The 25047-nt window shown below is 42.8% G+C and overlaps 2 protein-coding genes across 3 annotated transcripts in view; both read left to right on the top strand.

The window, feature by feature from the left end:
- The window catches only part of CCDC85A (coiled-coil domain containing 85A), a 301044-nt gene that overhangs the window by 118095 nt on the left and 157902 nt on the right, over window positions 1-25047 (top strand). The window lies entirely within an intron of this gene.
- Window positions 7845-13731, top strand: LOC146063485 (uncharacterized). Of its 2 annotated transcripts, XM_083175901.1 has the most exons (3): window positions 7845-8413; window positions 8521-9897; window positions 10608-13731. In XM_083175901.1, the coding sequence occupies exons 2-3, from the start codon at window positions 9406-9408 to the stop codon at window positions 11256-11258; spliced, it is 1143 nt and encodes a 380-aa protein (XP_083032027.1). In that variant the 5' UTR covers window positions 7845-8413; window positions 8521-9405; the 3' UTR covers window positions 11259-13731. The 2 variants fall into 2 exon arrangements, with proteins under 2 accessions (XP_083032027.1, XP_083032026.1); XM_083175900.1 differs by having other exon boundaries at window positions 7845-9897.

Genomic DNA, 25047 nt, shown 5'->3' with positions numbered 1-25047 from the left:
AAACTTTGCACCTTTTTTGTGTCCTGCCCTTTCTTGCAGTGGAGGGGATTTCGTTGGGAAAATGCTGCCCTGGTACAATACCGGGGCCAGTACTAGAAGTACTGGGGCCCTCTGCCTGCTGGTTCCCAAATATTAGGCCCTTTATGACTTCCTCTTGAAAGTGCATAAATGTCCCCCTCTGGCCGGTAGAACGGAATAGCACGTAAGCGTTATACAGTGCCATCTGGATGATATACACGGCCAGCTTCTTGTACCAGATATTTGTTTTCCGCAGGGCACTGTACGGCTTCAGTACCTGATCTGAAAGATCCACTCCGCCCATGTACTTATTGTAATCTAGGATACAATTTGGTTTTGAGGTGTGGGTACTGGTACCTCGTACAGGGATGGAGGTGGTACTGTCTCCATGAATTGTTGTCAGTATAAGGACATCCCTCTTGTCCTTATATTTGACCAACAACATATTTTCGGTGCATATTCCCCTGCTTTCACCCCTTCTCATTACTTGGGCAATGTGCGTTTTGGGGAGGCCTCTTTGGTTCTTGCGCACAGTACCGCAAGCTGCTGTACCTCTTGAACCAAGGGCCTTAAACAGGGGGATGCTGGTGTAAAAGTTATCCACATAGAGGTGATAACCCTTATCCAGGAAGGGGTGCATTAAATCCCAGACAATTTTGCCACTAACACCTACGAGGGAGGGGGGGCATTCTGGCGGTTCAATTCTTGAATCCTTCCCTTCATATACCCTAAACTTGTGGGTGTACCCTGTGGTGCTTTCACACAGCTTATACATTTTTATGCCATACCTTGCCCTCTTACTGGGAAGGTACTGGCGGAATTTAACCCTTCCTTTAAAATGTATAAGGGACTCGTCAATACAAATAAATTTTTCAGGGATGTATAGCTCTGCAAATTTGGCACTGAAATGATCAATGACCGGCCTGACTTTGAATAGCCGGTCAAAGGTGGGATCATCTCTGGGTGGGCACTGTGCATTATCGGTGTAATGTATAAATTTATGGATTGCCTCAAAACGAGTCCGAGTCATGGCCATACGGTAAAATGGGGTGCTGTACAGAACATCTGTACTCCAATATTGCCTAATTTGTGGCTTTTTTACTATGCCCATATGAAACACCAGACCCCAAAACGTCATCATCTCTACTGCATCTACAGGGGTCCACCTAGCAAATGATGACGTGGGGTTTTGAGCAATAAACTGCTGGGCATATAAATTAGTTTGGTCCACCATTAAATTTATAAAATCATCAGAGAAAAATAATTTGAAAAAGTCAATTTCTCTGAGACCTGTGGAATCAAATTGGATTCCTGGCATGGCCAAAAACTCAGGAACCTGGGGCTCAAAATTGTCTGGTGGTGGGGTCCATACGAGATCAATTATTGGGGGGGGGGTCTCAGCTGCTCTACGGGGGCGTCTTTGAGGGGGTCCCTCATCACCAGAGGAGGAAGAGGAGCTTAAGACGAATCCTTCAAATTCCCCGCTTGCCTCACTGGCTGTGTCAGAATCAGAGGCAAGCATGGCATATGCCTCCTCCACTGAATACATTCTTCTGGATGACTGGGATGACATTTGGGATGACATTTGGGATGACATTTTTATTTTTGTGTTACTGGTAGTGAAATGTTTCAACACGTGTATAGTGTAGGGGGGGGTACAAACTTTATTTCAACCCGGGGGGTATGTAGTGTGTTGTGTGTATGTAGTGCAGAACAAAAAAAATACTTTATACAAAAAAAAAAAAAATGAAGGGGTTAAAAAAAAAAAAAATTGAAGGGGTTAAAAAAAAAAAAAATTGAAGGGGTTAAAAAAACAAAAAAAAAGGTCCTGCACCAAAAATTGAGCACAGATGTTGGTCAGTAACGTCTGTCACTGAACAGCGCTCAAAGGCAACAGGAATTTGATCAAAAAAAAAAAAATAGATCAACCCTGTGCCGAAAAAGCTGATCAGTGATGTACGTCACTGATCAGCGCACAGTGGCCACAGGACACCCACAAAATCACAGTGTGTGTAAAAAAAAAATTAAAAAAAGACCACACAGCACCCACAAAAAAAAAAAAAAAGGTGATCAGTGATGCGACACTGATTACCAGTGAGGGGCAGCAGGTGCACAACCTTTGGTGCAACTGGCAGCAACTGACAGGTATATATAAAAAAAAAAAACCTCTGCACCCCCAAAAAGTTGCTGATCACCTCAGATATAGTGATCAGCACAAAAGGCGGGGGTAGCAGACACAAAATATACACTCTCTATCACTCTCTGTCACTATCTCTCTCTATCTCTCACTATCTATCACTATCTATCACTATCTATCACACTGCAGCAGCAGCACTGACAGTTATATGTATAAAAAAAAAACTGCACCCCCAACAAGGGGGGGTAGCAGACACAAAATATACACTCTCTATCACTCTCTGTCACTATCTCTCTCTATCTCTCTATCTCTCACTATCTATCACTATCTATCACTATGACACTGCAGCAGCAGCACTGACAGTTATATATATAAAAAAAAACCTGCACCCCCAAAAAAGGGGGGGTAGCAGACACAAATCTCTCTATCTCTCACTATCTATTACTATCTATCACTATCTCTCACTATCTATCACTATCTATCACTATGACACTGCAGCAGCAGCGACAGTTATTTATATATAAAAAACCCCTGCACCCCCAAAAAGGGGGGGTAGCAGACACAAAATATAGCTCTCTCTGTCACTATCTCTCTATCTCTCTCTATCTCTCTCTCTCTATCTCTCTATCTCTCTATCACACTGCAGCAGCAGCAGCAGGAAGTCTCAGGAAGATCCAGGAAGCGTCCAGCACGCTACAAGCAGTGATCAAGTGATCAGGTAAGGTATTTGCAAGGATCAGGTAAGTATTAGCAAGGATCAGGTCAGTATCACGGCAGATAGGCACGGTGACCGCTCTGCACGCTACTCCAGACCGGAATGGCGTCTGCAGCGCAGTCACCGTTAGTTTAAATGTCGCGCCTTGGCTGGGATTGGTCCGTGGGTCCCACGGACCAATCACAGCCTTGGGGGCAGGTGGGGTGAGGGTGGGGTGAGGTGTCATCGTCACCGATGACCCCCTCATGCCCCCTGACGCCCGGCGGTGATTGACACCTGTGTTACCAAGCGTCTGATTCGCTGGTAACACAGGAAAACGCTGTGAATGGCTGTTCACACTGAACAGCCAATCACAGCGATCGCCGACGGGGGGGCGACATCGCAGCCCCCCCTGGGCATGCAGGGACATGTCTGCTGTCAGGGACAGCAGACATCGTCCCTCTGTCACTGCGTCTCGAGACGCAGTGACAGTTTAAAGTCATGACGTATATATACGTCATGTGTCGGGAAGTACTTCCCGGCCATGACGTATATATACGTCAAATGTCGTGAAGGGGTTAAATGTTTTAATCCAATAAAAAAGAGACATCTAAATTGGAACCCATTTTCTCACTCCAGTGCACAAAGCTCTAGTCAAATAGCATTCACCCAAAGGCATAGCACCACATATGATTTTTGTCCCTGTGACCGTTCACTAAGCAGAATTATCCAAGGCCCAAGAAAGATTTAATAGTTTGTTCTATATGCCTTGTTCTCCTAATATTTCTGGAATTAAAAAGTTCCTAACAGGGACACCAAATAATCATCAAAATCAACAGGTTATTATTAAGATCTATATTATGGTCTACCATGAAGAAATTTGAAAATATGCAAAGTTAATGCTGAGAAAAACCACGCTAGAACCCTTTATCATGCTAGACTTTTGGTGATAACATCTTGGCCCTTAGGAACTGAGGGTTAGTATTAACTTTAAAGTTTTGGTTATTGTTAAGGGTAGAGTTAACGGTGGGAGTTAGACATCTTAAAAATGGATTCTTGATACGGTCACATGTCCAAATTTCATCAGTTTTGAATAATGGAATGATGAATCAACTTTCAACATAGTTAATGGTGCACAGGTGTACCCCTAGTACTATTCAATATTTTGAATATGTATTCTTTGCAAATTCATACACTATAATACACAATTGCTATTTCAATCTTTAAATACAAAAATGTTAAAAACTTTTTTTAATCTTGAAAATAAGAAAGTTTTTGTTACATACATTTACTTAAAAGACTTATACTCTGCTATCTCTTTCTTCTACAACAAAGCATGCATTTTATATTAACAAGTGCCCAGTTCTATAATTAAACCAAATAAATAGGTCACCAAAATGATGTCAACATTTTTTTTAGAAACAGATTTTTACCCCTGGGTAAAGGTATTGTATTAAAAAAAAAAAATTAACAAGGTTAAGCAGATACGGTACATTGAATTTTCTTTAATAATACAAATGAATTCAGACTATATTTGCCAAATTAGCAGACTCACAAGAGATCCTAATTGAATTCAGGTATCTTTGTAGTTTTCAGCTAATACTAAAAACATCTCTTGGGCATACAAAAAAAGGTAGCTAGGAAGCACACACACACGCTGCACTAATATTTGCTGAGCACATACAGTAACAGGACACAAGGTCCATAACTCATTTGAGTTTTTGTTCCTTGGTAAATGCAGTGCTGGGAGTCATTAAGGCAATAAATCAAGGAAATTATTTTCTTTTATTTATTAGTATTATCTTGAGTATTTTACATCTTTAAGTGGATATTTCTTTCAAATAAGATGATACTTACAATTGATACTTGCAGCGCTGCTAATACAAAAAGTGACACTCGGTAAATGGTTGCCCCCTTACTGCAGACAGTTTTTTGTCTGCTGTATGGGGGCAGCCATTTTCCAAGTGTCACTTTTTAGTAGCAGCAGTGGCCGGGAGAGCCGGGACCAGGTGCAGACGGATGCGGCAGGAGGTAACACCCCCCCCCGCACCCTGTCTCCCCTCCGCGCACCCCGGTTCCCCTCCACTGCCAGCACAATCGCGGCTGAGGTAACGGCCGAACGGGGGGTGGCGGAAGGGGGGTGGTTGGGTTGTTGTTTACCCTAGGGGGGGCGCCCCCCTGCATTTTTGGCAGGGGGGCGCAGAATTATTAGTTACGCCACTGATTAAATTACATTTAGACAACGGTTATTATCAAACTTTGTTTTGCCAGGATACTTCTTTTACTGCACATATTGTACTGTACATACTTATTTTGTGTAGATGCAAGGTTTTGTATATAGTATGACTGTAATATATTTTTTCAACATTCATAATGTCAACATGAGCATGTCAACATGGTCATGAGGTCAACATTGCTGGCATATCAACCGTGACCCCATTGACATTCATCATGTCAACACTGATAAAATGTTGACATGAATCAAATATTGACAAAAAGGCCCTTGTGGTTTACTGGTATGGTGAGTCCGACAGTTACAGTAGTGTATTCTGGGCCTGGCAAGCTGATTTCTGGCAGATCCTGGCATTAAACATATGCAGTACTATGTTTCTAGAAAATAGAAAGGGAGAGAGATGTATTTAATGTATTGTATTTAAAAACGAAGGCACTCACAGGGAACTTTAAAATAAAATGTATCTTATGGAAAGATAATTTTGGCCCAGAACAGGTTCAGGAACCCAGTTCCTGATTATGTCATATATAATTAGCGGTTCAGGAACTGGGTCCCTGCTGGTTCCTGCTGAAAAATAGCACTGATTTATATGACTAATCCTAACTCTTAAGCTGGGTACACATATGTACAATCGTCGGGCCGTTCTTCCGATCTGCGGACGAACGGCCGTTCGATTGTATATATGTGTACGCTGTCCCGATCCCTTCGTTGCGATCGATAAACGGCCAAAAACGCTTTTGGCCGTCCACGGTCGGTCGGTCGCAGGTTCTTTGCTGCTTAAGCTGGGTACACATATGTACAATTTCCTTTTTCTTGCGACCGTTCGATCGACCGAATACACGTTCGGCCGTCCAAAACATACGACCGTTCTGCGCGTACACATATGTACAATTTTACTTGCGACGTCCGATGTACTCCCGTCCAAACAATCGCAAGAAGAAGTATATGAGAGACCCTGTAACCCTTTGCCTGCTGTTTTAACTAATGTGTATATAATGTATATATGTTGAGCAGTGGCTCAACACTTTAGATGCATCCCTTTAAGACATTAATCAATGTTGAAGTTTTAATAGAGTGGGCTGGAAGCTCTTTTCAGGGCACCAGCTTCACACTATTAAAACTTCAACATTGATTAATGTCTTAAAGTGATGCGTCTAAAGTGTTGGGCAGTGAGGCATTATACACACATTAGTTAAAACAGCAGGCAAAGGGTTACAGGGTCTCTCATAATGCAGCATACCACCGTGCTTTGTCAAACTGTCAAGCATATCGATCGAAGGTGCGTACACACTTCACTTTTGTTCCGATATGGAGCCGTCCTGTCGGATGAAATATTAAGCAGCAAAGAACCTTCGACCGACCGACCGTGGACGGCCAAGAGCGTTTTTGGCCGTTTATCGGTCGCACAGCAGCAATTGGGACAGCGTACACACCTATACAATCGAACGGCCGTTTGCCCCCAGATTGGAAGAACGGCCCGACGATTGTATATATGTGTACCCAGCTTTAATATTCTTCCGACAGGACGGCTCCATATCGAAAGAAAAGTGACATGTGTACGCACGTTCGATCGATATGCAGCCCGTTCCTGCGATCATTCCTCCCAAACGCAGCACGCCCATGTGGGTGTTGACTAGCTGCGTCATCCCTCCATCAGCGCAGCAAGTAAACAACAGGAAGTCTTCTCCCCCGTACTTTCCGCCCCATGCTGTTAAAGAATATTCGTTGTGTGTGCATTCGTTTTGAAATAAATAATCGTTGTGTGTGCATTCCTGAAGTTATAGAAGATAGATAGATAGAGATAGATAGATAGATAGATAGATATGTGATGTTCATTGTTCTGCATAAACACTTAACATTTATTAAGAAATACTGACAAAAATTACTGTGAACACATTGTTTATTTGGGTGGTCGGACCTGAACAGAGTATCACATACAGGTGCTTGCGTGAAGGTGTAGCAGGAACGGACACCCACCCACCCAAAAAACATAAAACCACATTTGAACATGGTGGTGTATGTAGTGGGAAGCGGTCCCACGGCAGCAACGCATCACATGGGAACATCCCGGCCTGCTCACATGTGATGCATTGCTGCCGTGGGACTGCTTGCCATGACATAAGTGCCACGTGTGAAGGTTTAGCAGGAAAGCCCACCCACCCAAAAAACATGAAAACACATTTGAACATGGTGGTGTATGTAGTGGCAAGCGGTCCCACGGCAGCAACGCATCACATGGGAACATCCCGGCCTGCTCACATGTGATGCATTGCTGCCGTGGGACTGCTTGCCATGACATAAGTGCCACGTGTGAAGGTTTAGCAGGAAAGCCCTCCCACCCAAAAAAACATGAAAACACATTTGAACATGGTGGTGTATGTAGTGGCAAGCGGTCCCACGGCAGCAACGCATCACATGGGAACATCCCGGCCTGCTCACATGTGATGCATTGCTGCCGTGGGACTGCTTGCCATGACATAAGTGCCACGTGTGAAGGTTTAGCAGGAAAGCCCACCCACCCAAAAAACATGAAAACACATTTGAACATGGTGGTGTATGTAGTGGCAAGCGGTCCCACGGCAGCAACGCATCACATGGGAACATCCCCGCCTGCTCACATGTGATGCATTGCTGCCGTGGGACTGCTTGCCATGACATAAGTGCCACGTGTGAAGGTTTAGCAGGAAAGCCCACCCACCCAAAAAACATGAAAACACATTTGAACATGGTGGTGTATGTAGTGGCAAGCGGTCCCACGGCAGCAACGCATCACATGGGAACATCCCGGCCTGCTCACATGTGATGCATTGCTGCCGTGGGACTGCTTGCCATGACATGCACCATTTTAAGGTGCATGCTGCTGGCCTCCAAATAAACAAGAAGGAGAACCAAGTAAAATAAAGTACACAAACTATTTTTTGACTTTATAATGCAAACCGTTATAAATTTTTTCGTATAAAGAGTGTACTACTGCTACGCCTTTTTGGATTTTTGTAATTTTTTGGGCTACGGTATGGACTTTCCCGCTTAGTTCTTGTAGACATTTATGGACTTGTGTCATGTTTTCTTGCATTGTGCTTTCGTCGCTGGACGTGTCAGGTGATGGTGTGTTCTTCTCCCCCTCTGCACTGACATCTGAAATCTCGATGATATCTATAATAAGTACAGATAAAGAAATGTTTACCTTTCCACAAATGATACGTCACTATCCCATAAAGATGATTTGCAGTATACACTCACCATCTACACTGCTGGTGATCGCAATCACTTGGTGGCCCTCTGTGGTCCCTTCCATCGGCTGCGCAGCCTGGATATCATCTATAGTGACAAGGTAAAGTGACATATTACTACCCCTTGTTGTGTGTATAAAACATGTGTTGTTCTGTTGGTGTGCTGGTACAAAACCTTACCTGTTGTACTCTCCTTCTTTATTTTTAGGTTGGAGGCCCTGTCTCTGCCTTCCTCATGCCTTCTCCTGGATTGGATTTCCTCTGAGTAAATAAAAACAAGCAACATGTCAGCAAAACACTCAAAATGTAATGGATCATGACAGTATATTAATAAAGCCACCTAGGGCATTGGACTCACTTCTTTTAATAATTCCACGAATTTTCTTCAGCTTGGCCTGCTCCTTGTGCTTCAGGTCCGACCACCGTTTTTGGAGCTGGTATTTGGACCTTCTTTTCCCAAACTTCTCCTTTATCTCCTTGCATACACGCTGCATAATAATTTCTTTTCTGTAATTTGTCTTGGGGTATGTTTTTCTCGAACAATCGTAGTCCCTTCTATCCAGCATTTTGACCATCAGTTCCACCTCTGCAGATGACATGGCGGATGCGCGCGTCACTTTTTTCTCCTTGTTGTCCTGTCTGTCAGCGATTTCTTTATCTGTGGTTATCACTGATTTGGAAATCAAAGGTTCTGTACTGGCCTCCCCCATATGCGGTGGCGCCAGACCCTCCGACATGGCTCCTCGATGTCCCGTGTCTGTGTGACGCGAAGCACGTGAGTGGGGCGGAGATTCCTGTGCTCATCCAATCACTGTGTTTCAAGCCACGTTCTGCACGAAAGAATATTCCGTCGTTGCTGTTGGATTGATCGGAGCAGCGCAGCGAATTTTCCGGACTGTATCGACATTTATTTCGGTGAGTATTAAAACAAAATGTGTAGTTTTCTATGACAGGGACTTCAATCTGTGGGCCAGGGGTATGCTGGGGCTTGTAGTGACCGTGTATCCTATGTTCCACAGACTTTCAACTCCTGTACTATAGCTACAGTATATCTAGTGGCCCACAGACTGAACACCTGTACATTAAATGGTTTATGGTGTGCTTTTTGTATCAAGAAAATAATATGCCTTTTTATTTTATTTTTTGGCACAGAAATTCAACCATGGCAGAAAAAAATGTCGAATTTATGAAGGATTTCATTGAGGCCTACAGGGATCAGAATTGTTTATGGAACACCAAATCCAGAGACCATTCGAATAGGCAGAAGAGGCTATCTGCTCTGGAGGAGCTGGTGAGGGTGAGCCAGACATACTACCCCATAGCAAATGTGGAGTGGGTCCGGACTCGCATTGCTAATATGAGGACCGTATTTAAAAAGGAATTAAATAAGGTTGAGTCCTCAAAGCGGTCTGGGGCAGGGGCAGACCAAGTGTATGTGCCCAGGCTGTGGTACTATGACCTGCTGGCCTTCACGGTGGACCAGGAGCTGCCCAGGGATTCGGTCGGCAACACTTCAAGGAACCAGCCTGCACCCTCCACCTCCGCGTGCACCCAAGAGGTTTCAGATGACACCATTTGCGGCACAGTAAGTAGACGGATTTTTTTTGAAAAATTTTTTGCACACAAGATAAATATAACAGCAAGTACAGTATAAAAATTGTGAACATGTAAAATTAAAAGGGGGGGGTATCGCCCCCTGCAACTGACCTCTCTGTTGGGCACAACAGAGAGGTCAGTTGCAGGGGGCGATACCCCACCCTTTTGGTTCTACATCGTCAATTTGACCTTCTCTGTGGCCCTAATTCTGGTTCTTCTCAGTGGTGGAGCTATACTCTTATCCGCCTGGGAAGACAGTGATCAATATTCAGACATCGCAAGTGCATTTCCCACATTTTTTGTATTTGGAAGTTTTGGTTGCCATTGGTAATCCCTGGTATCTACACTGTTGTAGTCTTTCTGGCGCGGATTATTGTAATATTTTTTTGTGGTGTAAAATTAACGAAATAATATCATTCTGCCAATCCACAGCGCCAACACCAATAAAATACTGCATGTATTCATACCTGGTTAATTTAGCACGCATAGATGCATTTCTGGTGTTTAAATTAGTATTTGTTATGTCTGGTATCTAAATAATTAGTTTCCAGAGATGCCAATCATAACGCCTCTTCAACTAGCTCACTTTCATCCATGGCAGCAACATGGTGGTGTGTGGGCTGCGTTCTTCTGCGTAGATATAAAAATATATGGAAGTCTTAAAAATCTATAGTGATACATCATCTTGTTTTGTTACAGCCATCGCTATTTGAGGAGGAGTCTTCGGCATCGCTGGAGGTGGCATCACAGCTGCCTTCACCGACCCTCTGCTCCACCCCCACACCAACCGCCACGACCAGCGGTGAACCTCCATCAAGCGCTCAAAGTGCAGCAGAAGCACCATCAAGAAGAGGGCGCAAAAGGCCGAGGCAGACTCCAGATGCTGCGGACGTGGCAACCACCAAGATCCTGGAGTCTGCCAACAGATTGATGAGCATGGATGAGGATGATGCGGACCGGGTGGGGAGCGTATTAGCGGACAATTTGCGAAAGTTGGACCCGGCTACAAGGGTGGAGGTAGAGCGCATATTTTATGAGACGCTGTACCGGGCCCGTGTGGGGACTCTGACCCGGCACACACGTCTCACCGATGAGACCCCTCTGCCTAGGGTTGAATTTCAACCCATCAGCCCAGTTCCTATACCCCAACAAGCTGTATTTCACCCGGTGCAATATCCCCAGTATCACCATTTACAGCCACCAACTGGGCAAAGGCAGCACCAACCGGCAACGGCGGCTAATACGCTCCCACCAGGTCCACCTGGTGGCCCCTTCCAAACTCCATCTCCCTCCCAACCACCGATGGATACAGGGGATTATGGGGTGGGCAAAGTTTACCACCAGATGTAAATATTTTATATAGTTGATTTAATTGCATTTTTGTTTTAATAATATAGTTTAAATATTTTTATGTTTAAGTATTTCTTTATTATTTATTTCCTTGTTATTTATGTTATATTTTTTATAAGTTTATAAGTTAATAATTTATACAAAAATTAAAAATTCTGTAATCTAGTTGGTGTCCGTGTGAAAATATCATTTACCATGCAGGGTGACTATAGGGCACAGATATACATATGGGGTACATGCATGTTGTTTCAATATTTACCTTCATGTATTGCTCCTGGAGACTGTACAAAAGTACCAGGAGAAATTGGCATAGAAATAGGTGTGGTGGAGCAACTACTTGCTAGTACATAAACACCAGTACTGGGTACAGTCTGCACTCCAGGTGCCGTGGCATTGTGCCCTCCAGGAATGCCTGGCACCTGAGTACTACCACTCACTTGCCGTGATTCGGCCTCCACCTCCCCCTCCTTGCTGCAATAAGACGCAGAGGACAACTTGTGCGGAACTGTGAGTATACAAATTTTATTGGCAAAATATTGATTAGTACACACCAAAAAACAATATATTTACAATGACAAAAACGTACATTTTTAAGCAATCATGTCATTCTGCCACTCCACAGCCCCAACACCATTGAAATAATCCAAGTACTCGTCTCTTGACAACTTTGCTTGCGTTGATGCATTTCTGGTGTTTAAATTATTTGCCAAAGCTGTCAGACCAATAGGCTCGTCAACAACTTGGCTGTCGTCCACTGTAGCCCCCAGTTGTTGTGTGTGCACCGCTTTTCTGCGCATGTAGTTGTGCAGCACACAGCAGGCCTGCACCACTTTGTCAATCTTATCTAGGCGCAGATTGATGGCACTGTGAAAAATTCTGAATTTATTACTCAGAATCCCAAACGCATTTTCAACCACTCGCCTGGCACGTGACAGGCGATAGTTAAAAATGCGCCGTTCCCTGTTCAGTGCCCTTTGTGGGTAGGGTTTAAGGACATTAGGGTGCAATGCAAAGGCCTCATCCGCCACAAAAACAAAGTTCAAACCGTGCTCATTTTCAGTCCGCTCTGGCAGATTCAGTAGATTTTTTTTCAGTTGGTCGTGGAAAAAGGTATACTCCAGGGCTCCTCCATCTGAAACTCTACCATTTTTCCCAATGTCCACAAATACAAACTCGTATCGAGCATTAGCGATGGCCATTAGAACAATGCTGAAGAACCCCTTATAGTTATAATAAAAAGAGCCACTCTTTGCAGGGGGCATGATTCTGACGTGTTTGCCATCGATAGCTCCACCACAATTAGGGAAATTCCAAAGATCACGGAAATCACGTGCAATATTTTGCCACTCCTCCTTGGTCGATGGAAACTGCAATATAAAAGTATATGCGTATTATTAATCTGTTGGGTTGATTTTAGACACATCAGCCCTCCCCCATTGCAGCCTCAAAGCTATTACCCGCCTTATCAAAATGACCCCCCACCCACTGGTGTAAAGATTACATTAACAGGCATTGTAATGATATACATATAGGGTACAGGTATGTGCACAGCTATACATATGGGGGACATGTATGTAATTTCTATATTTACCTTCATGTATTTCTCCTGTAGAACTTGGACGATGGCATCACAGGTGTCTGGTATTATCAACCCCAGCGCTTGAGATGATATTGCGGTTGTGAATCTCAGGTCGGCAAGGGTCCTGCCTGTTGCCAGATAACGCAGCGTTGCCACCAGTCTCTGCTCTGCAGAAATAGGCCTCCTGAAATAGGTGTCCTCTCTCTCTATTAAAGGGGTAACCAGTGTCAGCAGCTCCATGAAGGTAGCGTCATCCATACGGAGATAATTCCTGAAATCATCAGGATTGTTCTCCCGTATCTCCTGTAGCAATGGCATGTGGGAGAAGGTGTCTCTCCTCAGAAGCCAGTCTCTGGTCCAGCAGCTCCGATTCTTGGTCCTTTTTCTTTTTTTAATAGCCCGCAATCTGATGGCCATAGCAGCCAAAATGCACGCACGAGCCTTCCTTCTCCTCAAGCTCATGATTAAAAAGGCCCAAATGCACCGATAGACGAACGTACGTACGTATATCCAGTACAGCTAGCAATGGATATGAATAGTCACGGCTCTATTCACTGTACTACACGAACGATTCTTTGTTCCGTGATCACGCCTCGTTTTGCTATGCTCTTTTAATCCAGCCCATTATGATAATGTTGTGTACATTTTTATCGTTCGAATAGCCAGAACGGGAGAGTGTGTACGGTGGTACAATCTTTTTCTTGCGATTGTTTGGACGGGAGTACATCGGACGTCGCCAGTAAAATTGTACATATGTGTACGCGCAGATCGGTCGTATGTTTCGGACGGCCGAACGTGTATACGGTCGATCGAACGGTCGCAAGAAAAATGAAATTGTACATATGTGTACCCAGCTTTAACCTTAACCTCTCTATTCTGCCTAACCCTATCCTGTAATGCATTGGTTCCAGGGCTGGTGCAAGTTCCCCGTCCGCCCCAGGCAAATCCCCCCCGTGCCGCCTGCCCACCGCCCACTCCCCACTCCCCTCCCCTGAATATGTTGACATTCTGCACATGCTAATATGTTGCTAATATGTTGCTTTACTTATTGTATGATAACTTTTAACCCCTATTATATTAAATATACCTCCCAAATGCCATGCTCTCCTTTCTGCAATTTGTTATCTAAATTACATTTGTTTTGTGTTTCTTTATTCATTTCTGCTTTTTAGGGCTAGTGAGAAAAAATGCTAAAAACATAAAATATAATAATAATAATAATAATAATAATAATACAGCCCTAATTAATAAAAACAATACTAATATTAACGACAATAATAATATTTTTTTCCATCTACACAAGTATAATTGAAGTATGTATGTGTGTGTGGATAATAATCTTTGCTGTTCTTTATTTTTTTGCTGTATACTGCACCCCAATTTCATTGCTGTATACTACACCACAAGTTGCATGTGTGTGATTGTTCTGCATCCAAACAGTGTTATACAAGCTGCACAGTAAAAACAAATTACATTTAGAAAATCCTAATCAATTTTTCTCGTCTTTCTTTATTCATTCTTTGTCTGTACTGCACCCATAGTATTTTTTGCCCATTTTTTTTACAAGCTCAAAAAGCGTGTGTGGGCCCAGGGACAACTCCACCTTGCACCTCTTTTTTAGCCATTATGTACTTTTTGAGGCCTACTTTTTCAAACTGCCATACTGTTTGCCGCTGCAGTGCCACTCATAGATGAGCCACGTGTTTGTGCCACACACTTGAGTGGCTTAGCATAGTTATCCAGCTACCTCTTTGAAACCTTTTGCCCAAAAAACAATATTGTGAGGTGTAAAGTGGTCAAAATTGTCTGGAAAGGGCTGGAAATTAATGTTTTTGAGGTTAATATTACTCTAGGGACAAAAAACTGCAAACATTACGTGATTTGGGCGTTTTTTGAACTTTTTTCAAAAAAATCTAAATCCAAATCTGAAGCTTTTCACCGCCGCTCGACAAAGCCAAATCCAAATCTCTGAGAAAAATCCAAATCTTTGGCCCCGGCGCTCAAACCCTAATTGTGATATGTCATTGGAAAGCTTATGACATTCTGAATGCAACATAATTAATAGGCTCCCTTAAGTGGACCCTTAAAGGCCTATAAGGGTCCATAAAATAAAATAAAAAAAATTTCACTTTACAAAACTTTTCAGAAACTGAAATTAATAAGCGACTCATCGGCAGAGTGGTCTGTGAATCCAATACTGTAGATATTGTTGTGAAATCCATGTCAGATCGATCCCCAGTCAGTTATTCTTTCTCTTGATTGTTTGCTTATTCATTAAAGGTTTTCAGGATCTTCTGCTGCAGCTGCCCTGCTGTTGTATGGGTAGAGAATGTGGATAGTTAGAGACCTACTCTGGCTGCTGCAGCAGCTTTTGCCCTGCTGTGGTTGGGTAGGGTAGGTGGATAGCTGGAGACCTGCTCTCGCTGTTGCTGCAGCAGCTTCTGCCCTGCTCTGGTTGGCAAGGGTAGGTGGATAGTTGGATACTCGCTGTGCCTGCGGCAGCAGCTTTTGCCCTGCTGTGGTTGAGTAGGGTAGGTGGATAGTTGGAGACTTGCTCTGGCTGCTGCAGCAGCTTTAGCCCTGTTGTGACTGGCAAGGGTAGGTGGAACAAGAATTGCATAAGCATAAACGTCAGCCCATCCGTTGCACGGATTACAAGTATAATTACAAGTATTGCCACTTTGATATATACTGTATGGTACTGTAAATATGACTTTTTATTGTTTTCTGTCACAACTGACTGCAAAAAGGCATAAGCAATCTCACCAGAGAAAGGATTCTTTTTTTCCCCTGGGTGTATATTTCAGCCGGTTTTATGGTCAACATTAATAAATCAATCATATGTATTCAGAACACAATAAAAGATTGGGATGTAAGTATGTGCTAGCTTGTCTTTGAAAATCACTATTATTTGTGATTTTATGGTGAGATAATGCATACAGCAATTTGGAAGCAGCAGAAAACACATTGTTTATACAAATTTGCATTGCATTACACCGCCCCTTCCACTCTCTCTTTTAGATGAATTTAGTTTAGTTATTGAAGTCTGGGGTAAACAGGAATGATTAGCACTCATGTGTACAGGCCATTAGACAGCCAGACAAACTGCAGTGAAACGTTGCTTTGCGATTTCACAAATCATCTATGAGGCTTGAATCTTCTGGATAAAAAATCATTATTCATTTCTGTAAACAGTACCAGCCGCATATTTATAATGCGTGCATAGTCTGCAGTGTGCACAAGGGCCCCTGAGTCTCAGGGGGGCCCACACCACACATGCTGCACCCATTTATTTAAATACTTACCCTCTGGAGTCAAGTGATGGAGGAAGCTGCTGTGCAAAAATGACCGTTAAAATTGCATCTGCGACATTTTTCCAGCCATCTGCGCATGCACAATGGAGTCTGAGCACTGTAGTACTCAGATCCCACACTACTCTGCAAATTGCTTAAAAAATGGCTGCCGCACCAATTTCCCAGAGATCTTCACATGGGTAGTTGGATCTGAGCACCCTAGCAAACCCTAATGCGGTGTCCATCCTTATGAACATCTCCCTGCCACTAGCAATACTAGCAATACCCTTTACCAAACACTTTTGCTTTTTAGAACTGTATTCCATTAAGATAAGCGCCTAATCCAGTGGTCAGGGAACACAGTCCTCATTACCCCACACACTGAATGTTTTGCTGGTAACCCAGCAGGTGCACAAGTGTACTAATTACTCACAGACACATTTTATAAGGTCCGCAGGTGGAGTTAATTATTTCACTTGTGATTCTGTGAGGAGACCTGCAAAACATGCACTGCGTGGGGTAATGAGGACCGAGTTCCCTGACCACTGGCCTAATCAATCAATCAATTATGTGTGTTTTACATTGATAATTGTACTAGACCATTGTCATATCACTACATACCTGCGTCATCCATATACAGTATGTTTTTTACTTTATTTGCATTTACTGTGACACAGAGTAATTAGAAGATTAAAACTGAAATAGAAGAAGATTTTGGTGTGACTGAGAGACTTTTTATATTGCAGCGAGTGCCAATAGATGATGGTAGACACACCCAATGGGTGGTGTTAGACATGCCCAATAGGTGGTGCTGGACACACCCCTTTGATGGTGCAGAGAGGAGGGTTTCTTGGCCGGAGGAGGCTGCACATGTCCCTCCTCCTCTCTTAAAGCATGTCTGAACAGTACTTACGTGTGCAGTCACAATTCCCATTGAAGATTACACTTACTGATATCTGTAGACCAGTACTAGTAAAGTAATTTACTCACAATTATTTGAAAATGTCCCTCCATTTTCTGAGTGACATCTCTCCCATGGTGGTGTGTCTCAGGCTGGCGGCTCCTAACTACTGCACTGATAGTGGCATAGTCAGCCTCGAACATATGTTCTAACAGTACTCCCAGCACTTACAAGCCACCCAGCGCCTCCAAGTGACCTTGAAGTCTGTGGGGACTGTTGCTACACCACTGACTCTGATAGTGAGCATGGGACGCAGGGTACAACCTGGTTTGATTCTGTTAGCCAAATCCCATGTCAGTGCACATGAACAGTGAAAAACCTGGTTATTGCTGCTATGTGTGAGAAAGGTATATTTCTACTACCCAGAGCCTGTCATTGTCCATTGCTTGGTTCTGGGTAATGATAAGATCGAGATAAGATACTGTATATGGGGTTATACAATCTAGATTGTATGCACCTTGGAACAGGGCCCTCTTCCCTCCTTGTATCACAGCCATCTTCTCTCACAGTTCAATTACAGCTACAACATCTCCTTATCAGCTACTGTCTTTTAAAACAGATCTTCTCACTTGTAATCATTTATCCCTACCAATGCCAATCTGCTCCTGGTAGTACATAGACAAGTCCTTTGCTTCATTACATCTCAGCTTTATTGTGTTCTGAGAATTGTGGTACTAATTGTTTCCAGTGCTCTTTTTTAGTGTTTCAGTTACTGTTTAGTGTAACCTGTATTGTTCTAATGTGTGACTTATGTACAGCTCTACAAACCATATGTGGTGCTTTATAAATAAAATGCAATAATAATGCACCACCATCGCCTGACTAGATCCTGACTACAAGATCTAGTCAAATTGCCAGTGTCCTAATCAGAGAACCCTGGTTAGCCCAGATCGCCCATAGACACATCTCGCAATCCTGTGTGTTGAGCAATCTGACTAGCTTAGATCGCTCAGCACACATCGCCTCGACTCTACGAGCCTTTACAAAGATGGAATAAATTAAATTGCTCAAGTTTTCTAAACAAATAAGTTTATGTTTTTCACAAAACGCTCCCCCCACCCATGTTTTATACTCTAGTGGTTTTTGTAAGCTATCACAGACATGGGGATTTTACATTTTTCTGCAAATACTGTATGACAGACATTTCTTTTTCAGTCTTGACAAACCGATGTTGCTCCAAAAATTTGGAATGACAGATCTCAAATATGGCTTCTGTTCTGACAAGAAGAATCTTTATTTTAACAGAGAATGAGACAGTGATATGAGCAATATATCTTATTCCTTCCATTTTTATTAACACATTAGAAATGTGATACTGAGGCTGCTTTGCTATTTTTCAGTTCGGTAATAATTGAGCATTTCAGTTATAACACAGACAATGGATGTATTCTATAGAAATGTTGCAGTGATGACAAATCTATTTTTGTAAATTTTTAAGCTGGTGATACATACTTGTCATAATGTGCTATTTTCAGGAGTTCTGCCTTCTTATTCAAGCCTTATAAGAGAATGTAAGCCCATTAAATATAGATGTGTCTGACCAGGTGAAGTTGAATAATTTCCTGACAGATCTAAATTAGTTCAACATCGATTTTCAGTTTCATAATGTGAAAGTCAATAGCTTTTAAAAATAGGATATTCTTACTTAAATCTCTTGTCACATTGTATAGTTACCTGTTTCATTGTGTGAGTTTTTCTGTCATGTGAACCTGGTATCGATTTACTCTTTAATAACATCCGCTGTCCAGTGTACATACTGCTGAATTATGCTTTGGTTCTGAAAGATTATACTAGAAAACTGTTAAAAGTGACAATTTAAATGACATGGTTTGCATTTTTGGCCAGAGCAGATGAGCAGATCCAGCTGGTTTGTAAATTATCAGTGGCCCTCAATGTTGTGTACACATTCTATTGGTCTGAGAAGAATGAAAATCGGTTGATCGCCGTGATTATTGCATAATATGTACCTATCTTAATTGAATCCTTAAGCTTTAGCTATATTTCATAGTGGCTATGCAGTATGTGACGATTTTTTCGACTTGGAAAAATCTGCACTTTTTGATGATTTTCGGTCACATTTATATGCAAAACTATTCAATACAGCGCGACTGTCGGTAAAAAACAGCACGGCCGGGAAAAACATGGATATATCTAAATCTATCTATATCACAAAATATCTTTCTGTAAGTCAGAGAGGTACTGTACAGTGCTAGCACCGAGGTACCACAAGTACAATTTTTTTGATTGTCATATGCTCCCAAACATTTCCAGGTTTTTGTTCCCACCAGATAGATTAGAAAGAAAAATCTGTACGTGTGTGCGCACTTTCACCTGATGATCTTTCTTGCTACACCTGCTGATGATACAATCTCTCCTGTTGGTGTTAATTCCATCTGCACAAGTGGATGACCCAGTGCTACTCTGTCCTTTTTGGCTCCTTCTGCTGTGTCTTTCCAAGAAATCTAGATTCAGTCACAGTATTATCATTGTTCTTCAAAGTCAAAGCTAAAGCATATCAGAGACTAGCATTGTTTTCTTAAAGTCACAGAATTAAGTTTCGAAGTCAGAGTTTTAGCATTACCGAGACTATCATTGTTTTTCTTAAAGCCCCAGTATCTTTGTCAAGCATTATAGAGACTGGCATTATATCTTCTAAGCCCAAGGTGACTTTACTCTTCCAAGGCCAAGTATCTCAGAGACTATGCTCTATATTCGAGCTATCATGATTAAAGTCCTATTCAAGTTATTCTATTACAAGTCAAAGGAATCCTTGCTCTAGTTCCTATTACTCTTTGTTATTCTTGTTTATTCCAAGTCCTGAAGTTTAAGGCTGTTTATTATTTATCCAAGTTATTGCATTGTATATTTCTACATTGCAAAATACAAAAAGCAGCAGCGCTTAAAAAATAAATATACCAAATAGATCAATGAATATTTATTGACATATTAAAATTGATCTGATTGGGACCAATAACCACTAATAAATGCAATTGCAATAGATTGACAATTAAAAATAATAATATAAAAAATAGTAAACCACAATAAAGGATTGTGAAGGGCCCAGTGGAATATATAGTCACCAGTTCGGGAATCGTGAAACCTACTCTGATCCTGAGGTAGTCCCAATTTGGTGAGTCTCAATATCGCCACTTGCGGTCTCCTAACATTCACCTGGTGCAGTAATCCGAAGGCAAATGGTGGAATTAGCTCTTACGGAAAGCCTCTGTGCTGTTAGTGGTCAGGTATCCAATTGCTTTAGGCGTCCAATGGGTAACTTGCATCGATCAGATGATTAGGCAGGTGAAGTAAGGCTCCTGGTGTAGAATATGGGTATCCAACCTGGGTCCAGTGTAGGCACCAACGCGTTTCGCAGTACCAACTGACTGCTTTATCAAGGGCCTTGATAAAGCAGTCAGTTGGTACTGCGAAACAATCTGTCTGGGCCAATGTTCTCTGATGAGCACTGGCCCTCACCGATGATTAAGTAGACTATCCAGCATGCTGGATATTAATCGCTGGGCGATAACGATGCGCGGGGCCACACATCACTATCACTATGACCCCTACACACTGAATCCGTTGGTGATATTTTTATAAACTGTCCCACAGGATAAGGATGACTTAACTCACATCAACAAACTAGTATATATCACTAGGGTGTGCAACAAGTGGCCCTCCAGCTGTAAATGAACTACACATCCCAGCATGCCTTGCATCAGTATCAGCATGGCCTAAAAGCAAAACTAAGGCAAGGCATGCTGGGATGTGCAGTTCATCAACAGCTGGACGGCCTCTCATTGGAGGGCCTCTGATCTATCAGGTTCTTAGTAAAGCAATACGAAAGAATGTAAATCACTGATTGGTGGTTATGGTATGCAGTACTTTTTTTTCATACCAGTTTCGATATACAGATGGAGCAGGCCTCTTTCTTGCAGGGGCTGGTGATTATATCTCCAGCCCCGGCCAGCGGCCGGCTCTCGCCCGTGGCTATGGAGCTTTCTCTGCCGCCTTCCCCGCCGCCTTCCCTGGTGCCCCTTGCCGCCCGCCGTCCCCCCTATCCCTGCCCGTCTCCCTGAAGTGGAGACGGTCAGGGACCTGCAGTGGTGCCGTCTGGAAACTAGGAGCGCCTCTACGATGGCGATTGCCAGTGCAGGCATGCTGGTGATCCCCGGGCAAGAACCAGGGGTGCTCCATCTGTAGTATGTGTCTGGTGTTTTATTATTGAATAATGCAAACAAAAACAAATAATTTTAATGTATCTTGAAATATTTTTGCTTTATTTAATTGAATTAAGGTGAATGGCTACCAAAGGTGCATTATGTTCTTCTAGCGTTATATATACACACACACAATATATATTTATAAGGTATACTATAAAAATTATTTGTTATTTATTTATTTAATAAGGAAAAATATAGGAAAAACTATCACTGGACTTTGGCCAAAGCTTAGTATAAAATATATGCTGTATAGGGACATGTGTTTTCAGGGCGCCATAAAAGTCAAGATGAATTAGTGAACATTGAAAGGAAGCTGCAGATTGTAAAAGAATGAGATTGCAATTTACAAATAGGTCAGGCAAGACAAATTGAGGTGGTGAACACACCTTGAAAAAGTATAAAAAGCCAGTAAACAATGTAATGATCAAGGGTGCATTTAAAAAAGTAGGACACTGACATAAAATGACAAGTTAGTATTATTTTTACTACATCTTGTAGCTTTTTCCCCCTCCGTATAGTCCCTATTTTTATTAAATGTCTGTTGTGGCTGAAACGGAAATTTCTTACAGTGCAGATTTATACTCACTAGTGGGAAAAGAAGAACAAACATTTTATAGGCAGTGAGCTGTATCATGGTACCAGACATCATAAGGAAACATTGGTATCACAAAGCTGTTCAAAAAAAAATTGAAAGTAGATTTGATTCAATACTAAATTTCATACCATGCATCATTCATATATAAGTTATACTATCTATATATATATATATATATATATATATATATATATATATATATATAGTCCAATTTGAAAAATCTCACAGGCAAAGGTCTGGTCGACGTTTCGACCACGGAACGTGGCCTTACTCATGACCTCCTCGTGCAGGACAAGACAGATAACTCCCTATCAACAGGTGCCAGTATTTAAGGGCCACACGGTCCCACCCACCGGGCAGTAACCTATCGTGTTAAAACACCCACTTAATGAGTCAATCATGCCACATAAGTATCACAACAGCGAATCAAGCATTTCTACAAACAAAGCATTAATGTAATGACACTTACTATAATTCATAAGCACTGCACTGCTCCGTTTAGCCGGCTTTCAGCACACATTTCCTGGCGTGCGTTCCACTTAGCCGGAAGTAACTTCCGCCTGCGGGTCACCGGAACGGAACTTCCGCCCCAGCTCCCCCGCCGGCTTGCATTCCACACGGCGTCACTGTGGAGCGCACAGCCATATCTCAATTCATATGTACGGCACAGTTAATGACCTCAGATCTTGCGTACCACTCTCTCACCGTGGAGCGCACAGCCATTGTTGTATTCATATATACGCCGGTGATTTCTATGTGGCGAATGTATACATTATACACTAATATTACCCAGAGGCTAAGGTGACTGAGTGCCCTCACACTGGCACCTGTTGTCACATTAAAAGACATATAACACATAAGTACATGCTGCCCTAGATCACCATCGATGGCGCGATTCCCTCTTCCCACCATCGATGCTCATTGGGAACCCGCACCATCGGAATCGGATCGCAGGCAACATATACCCACAACAGGCCTCCAACACTATATAACCAAGAAAAGACTTTCTAGGTAAAAAAGTACCAAGAAAAATATAAAAAAATATTAGAAAATATAAAAAAATGTCTTAAATAGTAGTGATTTCAGCAGACAACCATCTATTCAAAAAAAAAGACAAAAATCAGGGAAAAATCAGAGAAAAAATCTAGAGGAAGATGCCCAGGTGGTTATACTCATTAAGCCCTTTAGGGGCCACAGTGTCCAGCTCATGAATCCAGCGAGATTCCTTCTTCAACAAGAGCAGGTCCCTGTCACCACACCGGCGTCGTGGAGGTACCCAGTCTATCATCATATATTTCAACATCGACATTTGGTGTCCCTTTGAGACAAAATGTGCAGCGACTGGTTTATCAGTCTTACCCCTCTCATGTGCAAGACGTATATCGGAGCGATGTTGCGTCATCCTTTCTCGAAAGGTTCTCCTCGTCTTCCCGACGTACATCAGGCTACAGGGGCATAGAAGGATATACACCACGAAATCCATCTGGCAGTGTAGTCTGTGCCGCAACTGGATCCTTTTGCCTGTTTGCGGATGTGGAAATGATCCACCGACCATTAATGACCTGCACGTTGTGCACCCAAGGCACCGATAACATCCATTCTTACGTGCAAGCCACTGTCATCTTTGACATCGTCCATATTGGCATTCGTCCGGTACAGCAAATCTTTGAGATTAGACCCTCTCCTTATGCCTAACAAAGGCGGCCCACTCCTGGTCTTACTAAGGTCTGGGTCGGTCTTTAATATCTCCCATTTCTTTTTGATGGAGCGCTGTACCGTGCGCAATCTCGTGTCACATTTGACGCTAAACAATAGCCTGTTAGTCTCTTGACGCTTCTCTTTTTGAGTCTCCTTAGCAAAGAGAGACTGTGCCCTGGTGAGGCATTTATTAATTGAACCAAGTCCATAACCACGGTTACTGAATCTTTGTTTAACTTCCTCAATCTGAATAGCCGCTAGGTCTCCTTCAGAGCTGTTTCTTAGGACCCGCATAAACTGCGATACAGGCAGACTATTCTTGAGGGGCTCAGGGTGGTGACTTGTTGCAGACAGGAGAGTGTTTCTGTCCGTTGTTTTACGAAACAGTGTGTGGGCAAGCCTCCTGTCCTTCTTGAACACAAGCACGTCCAGGAAGCTCATCTGTTGTTGGTCAATTACAGCTGTAAATCTAACCGGGTTATCAAGTGAGTTGAGACTTTCAACCATTGTCAAAAAAGATTGCTCGCTACTCTGCCAAATAATAAAAATATCGTCGATAAATCTGCAATAATATCGAATGTGGGGCCCGAACACTGGCATGATCTGGCTATGCTCATAGTCATCCATGAAGATATTTGCGTACCCAGGTGCCAGGTTCGAGACCATCGCAGTCCCAGACCGCTGAAAAAAGATTTCTCTATCATACATGAAGTGGTTCTGTTTCAACACAATCTTTAGCAAGGACAAAACAAATTCAATCGGAGGTCCTGAATATGGACCTTTACATAGGCATCTCCTAACTGCCTCTACACCGTCAGCATGTGGGATGACGGTGTAGAGGGAGCTAACGTCCATAGTCGCCGAAAAGCAATTATCTGGAATCTCACCAAGGGCTTTCATCCCTTCCAGAAAGTGACCCGTGTCACGTATGTAGCTGTCAATTCCACTTACACACCCTTGCAAGTAAAAGTCTACCAATTGTGCAAGTGGCTGAAGAACCGAGCCCCGAGCCGAAATTATCGGCCTGCCCGGCGGGTCATTGAGGGACTTATGGACCTTGGGCAGTGTATAGAGTATTGGGCAGACTGGGTGCTCAACAGATAAAAAACCTGCCAGCACTTCGTCTATCCAACCACTGCCCAAGGCCATAGATATCAAACTGTCAACCTCTTTTTTGACCTTTGACATAGGGTTGTTGGAAAGCTTCTCATACGCGACACTATCACCTAACTGTCTTCGAGCTTCTCTGTCATATTCCACAAAGTCTTGGAGGACCACAGCACCTCCTTTATCGGCCTTCCTGGTCAATTACAGCTGTAAATCTCACCGGGTTGTCAAGTGAGTTGAGACTTTCAACCATTGTCAAAAAAGATTGCTCGCTACTCTGCCAAATAATAAAAATATCGTCGATAAATCTGCGATAATATCGAATGTGGGGCCCGA

Source organism: Crinia signifera, chromosome 3, assembly GCF_055691185.1.
Source record: "Crinia signifera chromosome 3, ASM5569118v1, whole genome shotgun sequence".
Classification (NCBI taxonomy): domain Eukaryota; kingdom Metazoa; phylum Chordata; class Amphibia; order Anura; family Myobatrachidae; genus Crinia; species Crinia signifera.
The sequence above is the reverse complement of the archived record's forward strand: the minus strand, read 5'-3'. Positions and strand labels throughout refer to the sequence as shown.

Coding starts and splice junctions, on each gene's coding strand:
- LOC146063485 (XM_083175901.1), top strand. CDS start 9,406: ATGGTGTGCTTTTTGTATCAAGAAAATAATATGCCTTTTTATTTTATT. Junction 9,898..10,607: donor ATGACACCATTTGCGGCACA/GTAAGTAGACGG, acceptor GTTTTGTTACAG/CCATCGCTATTTGAGGAGGA.